The sequence below is a fragment of the Blennius ocellaris genome (genome assembly GCF_963422515.1).
Source record: "Blennius ocellaris genome assembly, chromosome: 12".
In the NCBI taxonomy this organism is placed as follows: Eukaryota; Metazoa; Chordata; class Actinopteri; order Blenniiformes; family Blenniidae; genus Blennius; species Blennius ocellaris.
Genome location: NC_137661.1, coordinates 2,722,789 through 2,736,748, shown reverse-complemented (window position 1 = coordinate 2,736,748; position 13,960 = coordinate 2,722,789). Strand labels below are relative to the sequence as shown.

At 46.8% G+C, this 13,960-nt stretch overlaps 1 protein-coding gene across 1 annotated transcript in view; it reads left to right on the top strand.

Annotated features, from left to right (window-relative positions):
* The window catches only part of tgfbr3 (transforming growth factor, beta receptor III), a 101,444-nt gene that overhangs the window by 59,108 nt on the left and 28,376 nt on the right, over positions 1-13,960 (top strand). Inside the window, exons 5-7 of the mRNA XM_080506128.1 lie at positions 7,629-7,812; positions 10,713-10,875; positions 11,284-11,431. Coding sequence (XP_080362254.1) covers positions 7,629-7,812; positions 10,713-10,875; positions 11,284-11,431 — 495 coding nt within the window. The remainder of the gene's footprint in view (positions 1-7,628; positions 7,813-10,712; positions 10,876-11,283; positions 11,432-13,960) is intronic.

Below are 13,960 nucleotides of genomic sequence, written 5' to 3'. Positions count from 1 at the left end.
TGTATTCCCATGGCGGCGACAGCTCCTTATAACGTGCCGCCTCACGTGATCCGGCTGGGGGAACGCCACCAGCTTCCTCCCCGCTGCTCATTCAGACTCATTGTTGTCATACTGTGGAGTCTGAAGACATGCGACTGATCAGTGGGCTCATCTCCGCCATTCCACAATCAAAACCTCTTGTGTGGATTTCTCCTTCGGCTCCGGCCGTCGTTCTTTTACAATGATTTGTTTTCTTCATCACGATAACGGTTTTTATGTTCTCCGTCAGTCAAAGAGGGAAGATTTGCTGTGGTGCTGGAGCAGCTTCCTGTGGTCCTACTGCGACATGTGGCAGTCTAACATGTTGCCTGACTGCATGTTTATATTAGTGCTGTCAAACACTTAACGCTTTTAATCACATTCATTTAGATTAATCGCAATGAAATATTTAGCGTTTTCAAAACAAACATTTATCCACACGTGTGGCCCCGTTACTTCTTTTTCAGCCAGCGAATAAAACAAAGTAAGTTGTGAATACTTTTGAGGATAAAAATAATCTGCAGTTGCTGAATCTGTCCTCATATCGGTTCCACTGTGTCGAATGTCGTCTATTAACTGGATTTTAAACAAGCAAACAAAGAGATCTGATCTTGTGGAATAAGTCTTCAGCTTCAAAGGAATCCAGTATTAGCAGTCCAATTATGGAAATTGTTTTTGGCCAACACTGTAATTGTTTTTAACAACTTCTATATTTCAGAACTGGCAAATACTACAAGTTTAAAATGTGATTGGAGCTCATTTTAATCCAAACATATATATATCTTAGTAGAAAATAAAAAGAAATTCATTAGATTACACCCACTGAAATGACGGCAAACGCTAGGTGAAAAAGGGTCAATTATTTATCATTTAAAGAAATGTCTTCTCTATAATTATACACAGTCAAGATACATGTGTAGTTGTGAATATTCATTTCCGGTTCTCATTCTGCTTGTGACAGCATGTCAGATAATCTTGTGCCAAAAGCACAAGGCGGACAGGCGTGGTCTATTAGACGTAGTTCAATGGAGGAAAGATCCAAAGTCAATAAAAACACTATGATAATGCAGACTTGCCTATTGTGTGTATTTGCTCATATTTTCTAGGAATTCATCAGTGTTGAATCAAACCTGCTTTATGTTGCAAGAAGACACAGAATATTTCCATACGTGCTTTTCTTCTCCTCGTCTGAGTTGTTGCTGTGGTTTCCAGCGCTGAGCCACAGAGTAGAGAGCAGCTGGGGGGTTTTCTTTTTCGAAAAGAGACGCAGTTTGCCAGACCTCCCTCGCTCGCGCCTTTCCACTGGAGAAGGCCGTTTCCTGGGGCTAATAAGCCTGTGCACCCGGCCTGCCAGTGCCTGCTTCCTGGTGCCGGCGCTGTGGTGCTCAGTGGAGGCAGATGGGCCTGGAACAGCTTCAGAGGACGTGAGCGCACTGTTGCTGTTGCTGTTGGCCACCACAGCCTGCCCGCTACAGAAAAAAAACAAAAGCCATAATCAATTTTTTTTGTTGTAAAACATGCTCACCGCAGCACTTTGTGTCAATCAGCAGGCGGGGGGAGGAATCGTGGTCGGTCAGAAAACATGACGCCGAATATGAGTGTTTAACAAAGGCCAACATCCCGTTTCCACCGGGGACCCGGGATGTGAGGTGAGACACATGTGGAGTGCGCTCTGCTGACTTCGGAGCCAAGTGTATACATTTCTCATTTGAGGAGGTTATTGGGAAGGAGTGCTGCGCTGCACCCCTGCTGGTGGGAGCGTTGTGCCTCCTGGGAGAAGAACAGCGCCGAGCCTCGCCGCTTCACTTCCAGCCGCCTGCTCTTCGTTTGCCAAGCGTTGCTTAAATCCGCAATATGGAAACCTTGGGGTACAGGCGGTTTCTCCCTTCTCCGGGTTCTCCGTTCAGTTTCATTTCTTTCTTCTTTTCTTTTTTTTTCTACTGGGAGAACAGACTGGTGGACACATGTGGTGTTGCTTTTCTCACAAATTTTAAACGGGGCCACCAGAACACATCTGCATTACGATTAGCTCTCTGCAGCTCGCCAACAGAGGGGAAGATCAAATCCACACCTATCAGCCCAAAGTACCATCTGAGACTTCTCTTTCCACTTTGCCTTGATGTTTCCTTCCCTTCTTCACACTGTCTAGTTGTAGTAGTTCCCACGCTAGCGCTGCAGCGTCGCTCTCTGACGATGGACCTCGTACATTTGGCATCCTTCCTGTTTTTCTTTAACTGCACATATGGCCGTGATACGTTGATGCTTACAGGCACGAGGACAAGGTGGTTTTGAACATTTCAGAACAGGAAATGCACTCATCCTTGGGTGATGTGGTTTCAACTTGCAAGGTTCCCTGCTTCCTGTGCAGTGCAGTGATGTCAGTAGTTGTTGTGGGAACACAAGCACAAGCACCATGACCAACACAAAACCCTTTTCTTTTTTTTTTTTAAATCCTCGAAGCATGCAGCTGACCTGTCCTCATCCATTCTTTGTTAGTGCTCAACTGCCAAGTCAGAGGAATCCCTCTCCCCTCAAGGTAACGCTGTTCTTCATGGACACTGACTTCAGAACACATTACAAGCTCCATCGTCCAGACCGGACAGCCAGCAGTAGATCATATCACAGGGGGGACTTTTAACTTGATCATCACTCTTAATGAAGTTCAGTTTTAATAAAGCATTTATGAAAGGATGAGTTTGGTCGTCACAGTGTTTCTCTGAACGCTGGAGGAGTTCCAGGTCCATTGTACCGGCGCTTTGAACGCCATCAACCTCGTGCAGCCCTCGGCTGTATGAATGTGTTCCTGTTATTACTGGAAAGGTGTGGGAAGCTGATTTGTTGAGTCACGGCTTCTCATGTTCTTCTGCACATGGTCAGTCGATGGACAGTCACAACGAGGTTTTCCTCCAGAGGGTCATGATCCCAGTCCACTTGACTGTCCGCGGTCTCCCGTTGTTAATATTAATAGCATTTTGTTCTCTGTTTGTGTGTGGTTTTAATACAAAAACAAACAACAGCACCCACTAGTGGACAAACATGCTAAATACATGATTTTCAGCGTTTCTGCCATTTCCCTGTAAACAAACATTGTTGTCAAAGTGTTGGCGTGTGAACTCAAAACTCTGAAACAAAAACCTAAAAACAATACTGACGTCATAAAAATGGCCCCATACTTGTACACTTACAATGCCAGATTAGTTTAATTGAATATGGCCATATCTGTAGTACTTTAATATAATGTGGGGAGATATTTAATTATTCTTCATGCTCCTGTCTGTTTTCCCTATGAAGAATTATATACGTTTCTATTTGTATAACCCAGATCTGATAAGTGTGCAACGATGAGCCCTTCCCCGAGTTAAAAGCTGGATTACTTCTTTTTTTTTTCACATTTCATGACGTGTTGCAGTTGCTATTTGTAGTTGAGATCCATAAACAATAAAAAGCGTAATTATATTTTATGTATCGTCTGTCACTGCTGCAGTTTCTGAAGAATATTTATTGAAGTCATTATTTGTTGCTTTACTCGCCAGTTGTTTCTTTTCATTAATGTTTTTGGAAAAGGCTTCCTCCAGACCCCCTCTGTAATTAATTAGAGAACCTTTGTTGGCACATGGTGAGTGCATTAAAACACTAACAACAAAAGTAATGCTCCAGTATGAAATGGCAGCCAATGAAAATAGTCACTACATTTATATAATTTGTTGTAGCTTTTCAGTTTGCAGTGCTTGTGAGTCAGCTGAGTGAAGGAGAGACGTTGTTAAAGCTCAGACTGGCTGCCTCACTTCTCCGGCGTCGGATTCCTGAGGTTTCCAGCGCGCTGCAAAGGCCTGCAGCTAATTTGGCGTTCAGGCTTTCCCCTGTAATTCTGTGCGACTAATTATGGTCGTATTCCCTCAATTAAACTGATAAACTCTCTCGGAGGTTAGCGAGAGAGAATCGGGCCCCGCTCAGCGGGCCGAGGCTCCACCTCTTTCTCTCTCTTTACGTCTGGCCGTAGTAAACACACTAAAAATAAAGCGAATTCTTCGACGGAGCCCGTCTCCTCGGCCTCCAGTATTTACGGCCTCTGGTGACAATGCCAGGAACATCTAGCGGAGCGTCCAGAGGTCAGACAGATGTTGCGCATGAGGAGGATTTGTGAAGTTATGTCTCGAAAAAAGGACAAAACACCCCAAAGGGATTCTATTCTATTATCACTAAAGCGCGATTGTAATTTAAGGGTGAGCTTCATCCCGTCGCAGAGAAGCAGGTTTGCATATTCCTCTTGGATTTAGATGGTTTAATGTTTTGATTTGGCCCGTCTCCGCTCACGCACGCAGTCAAGGAACTCTCAAAAACAAGCGGGGAAATGAAACGAGGTAGGCTGTCTAGACCTCAGGTGCTTGTCGGGCCGGCTCTCAGCAGATGTGGATGTTTATCTCTGAAACGAAGCACATTGGCCGAGCACGATTAAGTGCTCTTAAATGTGACTGCGCACACTTCCTCTCCTTGGAAGCCATTCCGTATTATTCTCCTGCTAAAATATAACTTGTCACTCGTTGATATGCTCATCTTCTGCTTTATTCGCTCGTCTCTGTCATATTTTGTTTCCGGCTCACTTCTTTCAAAACACACCTACATGATGGAGAAGAGGCATCACTGCGCAGCGTACCGGGTAAACATTGGGAACCAGATACGCTGTTGTGCAGGGGAACCTGGCTAAAAATACACTAGGCATGTTTCTAGCTCTTTCTGCAATGGTTGGGACGAGTTTGAAGGGCGACTTCCACCAGTATATATGAAGCTGATTGGTCTAATTTATCCCCCATTCTGTCTGCAGCTCTCCACTAAAAAACATTTATCATTTTGTGTCTATAATCTTGTCAATTAATTGGATGCCGTTTACAAAAAGTCTCAAAAATGTTATGTGAACAAGTTGATTTCCTGTTGAATTGTTGTTTTAAAGGTTCAGTACGTAAATCTACATTTGTCTGTTCAAATCTTTCCAGTAGAATTATGTGAGCGATGTGGGTGGAGTGTGACGGTAAGAAGCAGATCAGCTCTGAAGTGGATTGACGTTCCTGAAAACGGCTAAACAGTTCAATACACTGACATTGTTTATAGTGTTGGATTTAGCAGCCATAAGGTGACGAACTCCAATCAAGAACAGTTAAAACTGTTTGAACTTAGTTAGTCGCATGCACACAAATGAATGGAGAGATTCTGTAGCTGCATTAGAATAAAACCCAAACTCCCCTCAGCTCTGCACAAACAGGAAAATCAGCCTGATACTTCCAGAGAAGTCATTTCAAAATCACTGTGTGCAAACACGTCACTGCACAAAACAGTCCTCCGTTCTCCTCAATACCATGAGATTCAAATCTATTTTCCCGTTTTCCCGGCAGTTACCGAGCTTGATTAGCAAATGTCAACACACTCTGTGACTCTCCGTCTACAGAGAGAAATGGTGGCCTCCGCTCACATTACAAAGCGTTATAGATGCAGCCTCTACGATCTATTCTGTACTTGGACGTGGAGCATTAGAGCTGCTCTGCACACGTTTCCATCCATCTCTTTATTAAATGCTGATATTTTTCTCTCCTTCTCCAGTAGTGGAGACATCATGGCCTCTGTTATAGCTTTTACTGACATCTTGTTGCATATATCATGTTACTTTCATTTACAAACACCCCGTGTCCAAACTGCACTTAAAATGTGTTTAACATGATTTCTTCCTGAAGATGACAAAGAGGACGGCTTGCATAAATACTTTCTTCTCGAAGTTCCTCCTTTCTTTCTCGGACCCATAATTTCTGCCTCTGAAACGCCCACGCAACGTAAATACATATCCCCACTGTTGGACTGACTTTTACTCAGAGATTCCTGTTTGAATCATGAACTAGTGTTCTTAAAACACACAGCTTAGTGACATCTGCGTGGTGATAGATCCAGATTGCTCAGAGGACCGGCGGCTGGCCAGCCGAGCCTGGAGCAAGAGCACCGCTCAACGGGCCTGGAGCAAGAGCCCCGCTCAACGGGCCTGGAGCAAGAGCACCGCTCAACGGGCCTGGAGAAAGAGCACCGCTCAACGGGCCTGGAGCAAGAGCCCCGCTCAACGGGCCTGGAGCAAGAGCACCGCTCAACGGGCCTGGAGCAAGAGCACCGCTCAACGGGCCTGGAGAAAGAGCACCGCTCAACGGGCCTGGAGCAAGAGCACCGCTCAACGGGCCTGGAGCAAGAGCACCGCTCAACGGGCCTGGAGCAAGAGCACCGCTCAACGGGCCTGGAGCAAGAGCACCGCTCAACGGGCCTGGAGCAAGAGCACCGCTCAACGGGCCTGGAGCAAGAGCACCGCTCAACGGGCCTGGAGCAAGAGCACCGCTCAACGAGCCTGGAGAAAGAGCACCGCTCAACGGGCCTGGAGCAAGAGCACCGCTCAACGGGCCTGGAGCAAGAGCACCGCTCAACGGGCCTGGAGCAAGAGCACCGCTCAACGAGCCTGGAGAAAGAGCACCGCTCAACGGGCCTGGAGCAAGAGCACCGCTCAACGGGCCTGGAGCAAGAGCACCGCTCAACGGGCCTGGAGCAAGAGCACCGCTCAACGGGCCTGGAGAAAGAGCACCGCTCAACGGGCCTGGAGCAAGAGCACCGCTCAACGGGCCTGGAGCAAGAGCCCCGCTCAACGGGCCTGGAGCAAGAGCACCGCTCAACGAGCCTGGAGAAAGAGCACCGCTCAACGGGCCTGGAGCAAGAGCACCGCTCAACGGGCCTGGAGCAAGAGCACCGCTCAACGGGCCTGGAGCAAGAGCACCGCTCAACGAGCCTGGAGAAAGAGCACCGCTCAACGGGCCTGGAGCAAGAGCACCGCTCAACGGGCCTGGAGCAAGAGCACCGCTCAACGGGCCTGGAGCAAGAGCACCGCTCAACGGGCCTGGAGCAAGAGCACCGCTCAACGGGCCTGGAGCAAGAGCACCGCTCAACGGGCCTGGAGCAAGAGCACCGCTCAACGGGCCTGGAGCAAGAGCACCGCTCAACGGGCCTGGAGCAAGAGCACCGCTCAACGGGCCTGGAGCAAGAGCACCGCTCAACGGGCCTCAAAAGCACTCAATGTTGTCAGAGCGCGTCTCGTCCTGGTCACAGGACGCTCCAGCACAATGAAAGTTATAATACATTTCTCTATTTACCTAAATAATGTGCTCTCCCATGACTTGTAATGTTTTGTTTTTTCATTGGAATTCCATATGAGCTTTGCTGATGGAAATCTCTGGTTAGAACTTTCTCTGAACAACTTCTAGGTGTCAGTAGGTAACTTGAGCTGAACATTATAAACACGACAGCTATGCAGATGACATGTTGTTCTTTCACAGGCCGTAAAAACACTGAGTGTAATGAATAGATCAACCTGTTGAACTTTCTTCAGCTTGACAGGGTTAAAACTGAAGTGGTGGCATTGTGTGTGTTTTTTATTAGGTATTTCTAATTGTTGGATCTATAAACGTTAGTGTGTAACTTTAAGGAGGACTTGCTCTATTCTTTAAAGCAAATGTTGCATGTGAGTGAAGCTGGATAAGCAGAAGAAAGCACAGTTCCTCTGTCTTCTAACATTTCCGCCTTCTCTCCTCCTCAAGGTATCCGAAGGCTCAGAGGTCCACTTCAAGCCGGAAAACTATTCCCTCTTCTCCCAGATCCAGAAGGAGGCGCTTCCCCACGGCAACGAGCACCTCCTCAACTGGGCCCAGAAGAAGTACAGCGCCGTCACCTCTTTCTCTGAGCTCAGGATGACTCGAGACATCTACATCAAAGTGGGAGAAGGTGTGCAAATTCCCAAACATAGCACTCGGCCCTAAGGACAGCCCCCCCCCCCCACACACATTCCCCTTTAGCTCTCCCAACCTTCCTGAGCTTTCATGTTTTAGCCCTGGCTCCAGGTTTGCATGCACTACGCCGGGAAAAATAATCTCCGTCCCCCAGCAGACATTCAGTCTTCAGTGCTGTTTAACGGGCTGCTGTGGAAGTTTTCAGCTTTTGCTTCTGACAGTCTTATAATGGTTTTTGGCAAAATTACAACTCGTGTAAATAGAATTGTTAGCATCAGAAAACCAGGTTGCAGAAATACCGACCCCCCCCTTTTTTTGGTTTTAAACTGAAATTACACAGGATTGAGTTTGTTGACTTTGAGGCCCCGATTGTCAAAAGGTTTCCTAATCACCGGCTCTGAGCACCGTTGTCGTGTAAACGACCCCAAATCGAGTCAGAGGTTTTGTATTTCACTTGAAAACGTCATTTTCATGGACCCTTCCTCCATTTCTTACTTATCCTGTGTGATCATTACCTGAATATCTGAGGCTCTGTCAGGAAAATAAATGTTACACACATACAGGGAATATATTATTAGCATGTTTTGATCAGTACACTAACATAGCACAACCACTGTTTTGAGTGGTACACAGTAAAAAGCAAGTGTCGCTCCTGTACTTCCCCTGAGCCACACTAATACAGATTTATTATCATATATAAAAATATACATACAATCTTTTACATTGAAATCCCAGCAAACTGGATCCACATCGACAAAGAGACATGGCACGGCCGTGAACGGGGGTCTGTTGCTTGCACATTAAACATGGCACCTTTTCCATCCCACCCTGTTGAGAAGCTCCTGGGGGAACACGTGGCAGTTTACCGTAGGTACCTGAAAATGTGCCAGTGGAAAAAAGGTCACAAAACACCGCGCTAATGTCTCCGCGAGCTCCAGACTGGCACACTTGTCACTTTCTCACCCAGCGATCGCGCTGGCTCAATATCAAGTGTACCCACCTGAGAGCCGGAGCTGTGTTGGGCTCTAGATGAGGTGTGGCTTACAGGGGAACACAAAGTTCACTGCACTAAACCATCGGTGCACTTTTTGTTGAGCGTGATTCTGCCTTTGCTCTCTGCTCTGGTTACAGAACAGAGAGTTTGAGGAACTGAAGATGTGCTACGTTGATCAAATACTTGATAGACCATCAGGAGCCACATGTCCAAAGTGCATTGCTGTGAATGACCCACAATATGGAGGACAGGACTCGCATTGTGTTGTGGACTTCTCCACAGACGGCTCAGTTTGTTATTCAATAGACATCCTGGGACAACCACATATTTCTTATATAACAAAACTAATTCATAGCTTTTTTTTGCCAACACATCCACTGGTCTGTGTTCACCATGTGGCAGTCTTGGTATTCAAGGTTCTGAAGGGTTTGTGCTGCAGCGCTGCCACTAATGCTCCGACGTGTTGGCTGCAAACCTCTTCTGTGGCTGTACAGTCACTCTGTTGGCACCAACGGTCATTATTGAAAAGCTAATAGGTGGTCCAGCTTGTCCTTGCCAGGTCTCAGATTCATTCCCGTCCAGAAGAATTTCAGGATGAGGAGAGCAACCCAAGAGCTTTTAAACCCGCTGCAATGAAAACATGACAAAGGCAAAGTTCCCTCCACACCAGGACGTCCAGAGCTGCTTTAGCTCCGAACAAAAAGGTTTCCAGCAATAACTCATGCTGAATAAATACTTTGGGGTGTACTGGCTTGTTCACCAGGCTGCATGAAGGAACAAAAAGATAATGGACTCAACATTTGATCAGAGTGTTCATGTTTTTCCAATAAGAAAGATTAGAGAAGAGTGTTTCTGAAGACGCATGTGGTTCGTTGTCAGAGGAGGCCGTTATCACACCATCCTCTCCACATGGACTTTCCATCTTTCATTACTTCAAGCCGTTTAATACGTCGGCTTCACAATGCTTCAATCTGGCGTCTGGAGAGAAATGCGGCCTCCGCTGCAGTGAGTCAGTTGCCTCTCTGTGTGTTGCGAGTTGCTGTGGAGAGCAGAGTGGGCTGCTCAGCCTTCCAGCGCTGGGCCTGTGTCGTCAGGGGGCTGTGGTCTGGCAGCACCCCACAGTGTGGGATGTTCACTTGGAGAGGAGCTGTAGATTTCCACCCTTCACATCTTCTCCAGTGCTTCACGGAGAGGGGCCGATGTTCACTTTGCTTCCCCTCCTCATGGCGTCCTGTCCTGCTCTTTAAAGTGCCACTACAGCGCCGGGGAGGAAAGTGCCAACCTCCACTTTAAACCTCGTTTGAAGCTCCGTCCAATAAGGAAGCAACGGTCTTGTGTTTTCTTCGTGCCCTGAAAACCAGTCCAACTTTGAACGTGTGAGAAAATAATCCACGGCTGAGAACGGGGAAGGTACAAACACAAAGAGCGGTTTGATTTAAAAGTGAATGGCGTTCTCCTGTTATGAGGACGGATTTCTGTTAACATTTCTTGTTTATTTTTCCCACGTAAAAAAAAAAACCCCCAAGAGAAGTTTCCCCTGTTGATAGGAAGAAATGTCATGCCAACTAGGAAACGCCCAGCTTGGCTGCGGGCACAGAAGCCGGGTCTTGTTAGCCGCTGTATTTGGAAGGGACACAATGGGAATAGCAGATGCCGGCTCGCAGAGGAAACTGTTCTTTGGTTAGAACAGCTGGGTCAGAGCAAACCTTCACCCTACTGAAGGCCCTGCACGGAGAATTCCTCCCAACACTCAGACTCTGCTGTTTTACAGCTGACCTTTCAGCTCTGACCTCTCAGTGGTGGAGAGGTAACAAGAAAGACATGAATAAAGAAATAAAAGCTGCACCTCTCCCTAAAATAGCTTCGCCCAGCAACACAAACGCGTCTCCACCTGCTTTCAGATCCGGATTTCTCCGAAACCTGCAAGATCGACAGCAAGTTCCTGTCCCTGAACTACCTGGGCAGCTACGATGAGCCGCAGCCGTCCAGGGGCTGCGTCCTGTCGGCGCCCAGCAACAACCGAGAAGTCCACATCGTGGAGCTGCAGGCGCCCAACTCCAGCAGGTAGGAGGCCGAGGCCCGGGGCACCAGCGTTGCCACGGTTACCTGTTGAGGCCAAGAGGCTCTCTAATCTCTGGAGTTTATTTTGGATGGGAACACGAACATGAAATCGACGGGGAGGCGGGGAGGTTACCGCTCACTTAGCCAGGATCTTCGGGGGGGGGGGGGGGGGGGATTTCAAAACCCAGTCTTGAGGTCGGAGTTGCCAGATAACGTCCTCACCCCCCCAGAGGAGTGGTTCTCCAGCTCGCCCTGGAGACCTGTTGCTGTATCGCGCCTGTCCTGCACACGTGTGCTTTCCTTCCGGGAACTGCTCCAGCTTTTTGAATTAGTTGGCCAGCGATCAGCCTCACCAGCCACAACGTTTCTCTCTTTTCTTTAACCGACCATCTTCCGCTCTCGCTGTCCCAGTGCTTTGCAGGTGGACGTCATCGTGGATCTGCGGCCACTGAGGGAGGACGCCCCGGTGAGTCGACACGTCGTGCTGCTGCTCAAGTGCACCAAGTCTGTCAACTGGGTCGTCAAAACCCACAGCGCCGTCGGCAAGCTGGAGGTGGTGGTAAGCTAGCAGCCCAGTAACACGCTAAACATTCACACCTCTCTATAGCATCCTTTGTGGCGAGACGACAACAGAGAGGAAAACGCGTCACGCAGCACTTCGTTTCTGAAAAGTCTTCCGTTCACACGCAGGTGTCTGGCGTTGAAAATGATGAAGTTCGCTTGTTGGGCCACTAGTGGGTGCTGCAGGGGGTTTTTGTCATGAAGCCACATACTGAGGCGAGACGCCGTTAACCAGCGGTGTTATAGACTCTGAGGGCCGGCGCTCTGCATGCTTTAGTTCTCTCCCAGTTACAACGGACCAGATTCCAACGGATTATTATTGTTCAGGAGCTTGGTGATGACATCATCATTAGATTCAGGTGAAAGAGGGACAGAGCTAAAACATGCTGGACGGCTGTTACTGGGTCAATCAGAACCGCTGATTAAAAGCTGATAATTGTTGATAAAAGCAGCATTTGTTTATATTGCAATCCATTTATGATTTTAAAAAAAAGCACTGTGCACTTCTCTTGAATTTATTATAGAATTCTGTGCATTTAAGCATGATTTATTATGTCTTATTACTTATTGGTCCACAACAAGTTATTTAACATTCATTATCTCACTTAATAAATAATAGTGTGTTGTGTTGTGGTTTGATTTCAGGCGTACATTAAGAGCAGAAACACTGCAGGTCTATATATTGCAGCTGTTTACACCTGGTCCTCTTTTTGCTTTATGGACCAGCGTCAGGTTTATATCACGGTATTGCACACGGCGGTAGCTCGCAGACAGAAATGTCAACGCTTTGCGTCGGTGTCACATAGAGGACGGGCTGAACTGGGATAACAGGTTGGGAGGACCTGTGAAAGCTCTGCTCCTCTGTCATCACTTCTTAAAGAGCCAAGGCCTGCTGCCGCGGGGCGTCCCATCATTCCAGAGCGCAGGCCACTAAAATCCTGGAGGTGCACGGAGCCTTCTCCACATCTTCACAGTGTAAATTACAGTCGGCGCTTTGCTTCACACACTGCGAGTTGTTTGGACCCTGTCGACACACAGAAGACTAATTATGGCCTCACGTCGCCCACAAAGACAGTTTGCTCATGTCACATTTAAGCAGCAGTATATTTATAGTTTTTTAATTAAATCTTCATTCCTGCTACCAGGAATCCTGAGCAACTAAAATAGTATGAAACTTTTGCACACTTTTAAGAATAATGATCTGTGGGTCATGTCAGTGTGCACACCATGCACGCTGAAAGGCGTCAGGTGGAATCCAGCATGCTGGATGTTAGTCAGGAAACTCGTCCAACTAATAGAGACAGGCGACTGTTAAATGATCATTTAGTTAAAGTTCTTTCAAGGTTGTTGCTACTGATGTGCACAGGACAGTCTACATAATAAGACATAAATCAAACTTGTTTTGGATATTTGATGTGAAATCTTTGGTTTATTAGTTTTCCTGTTACACATAATAAATAGCGCCACCCTACAAACAGTATGTCTTAACAAGTTCCTATTTCTTGCATAATAATAATAATTCATCATAATAGTTCAAGGTCTGGTGGGTCACAATAAATAAATACAAGAAATTCTATATATAGTCTGTTTATAACCTGTTGAAAACTGCTTATTTCCTCTGGTAGTTGCTCGTACTTTAGTTTACCAACTGATCTAAGCTTTGGGTAACTGAATGTTTTGATGTCACATTGTCACATTTTGTTTCAGTGGTTAACTTTGAATTAACATTGATTCATTTTAATGTGTGGCGTTTCTAATTCAACCAGCGTGTGTAAACGTCATCCTACCACTTTTATTAAACTCCTTTTAATAAACTATCTTTAGTTAGTATATAAACATTTGAGGTTGTTTTGTCTTTGTTCAAACATCAATGTGTTTGGGGGAAAAATATATTAAATCATATTAAAAGTTGAGGTTAATCAGTTGCTGTGTATTTGGCGTGCTCCTTCAAATCGATGTGATGGCTGCGTTGCAGAATTCCTCAGAAATTACATAATTTATTATCACTAGTTAAGATTCGGTGGAGGCTGCTGTCAAATTACAGACACCCGGTGCTGTATGCAGGCTGTTGGAAGAGGGAGTGTGAAACGAAGTCATGAACATCACCTTTACATGTTTTTTATTTTAATCTGATACAAGTGTAAACCTGCTCCATTTCCCTCCCATGTTAAAGCCTGAAAGTTAACAGGAGGTCCGTTGGAATTTTGACTGACTTGTCAGCAGCAGCACCCAGAATGCCGCGCTGCAGCGCTCCTTGTTTTCAACATTACGACTATCGGCGTGGCATGACAGCCTCATAAGTAGTGCAGCCTCGCTGTGGGGGGGGCGCGTGTCCTCCTCCATGTAGCTCCAGAGACTGGGCTGTGTGGGAAAGAAGGAGTGAGTCCCGCTCACGGCGCCGGCCAGCAGTTATGGAGCAGCGACGCCCATTACCTCACATTGGTTCATATGATTCACACAGTGAATGAGGGCAGGACTGGACATGAAGTCTTTGCTTTCTCTCCTCGCTATCGATTAAACCACCTCT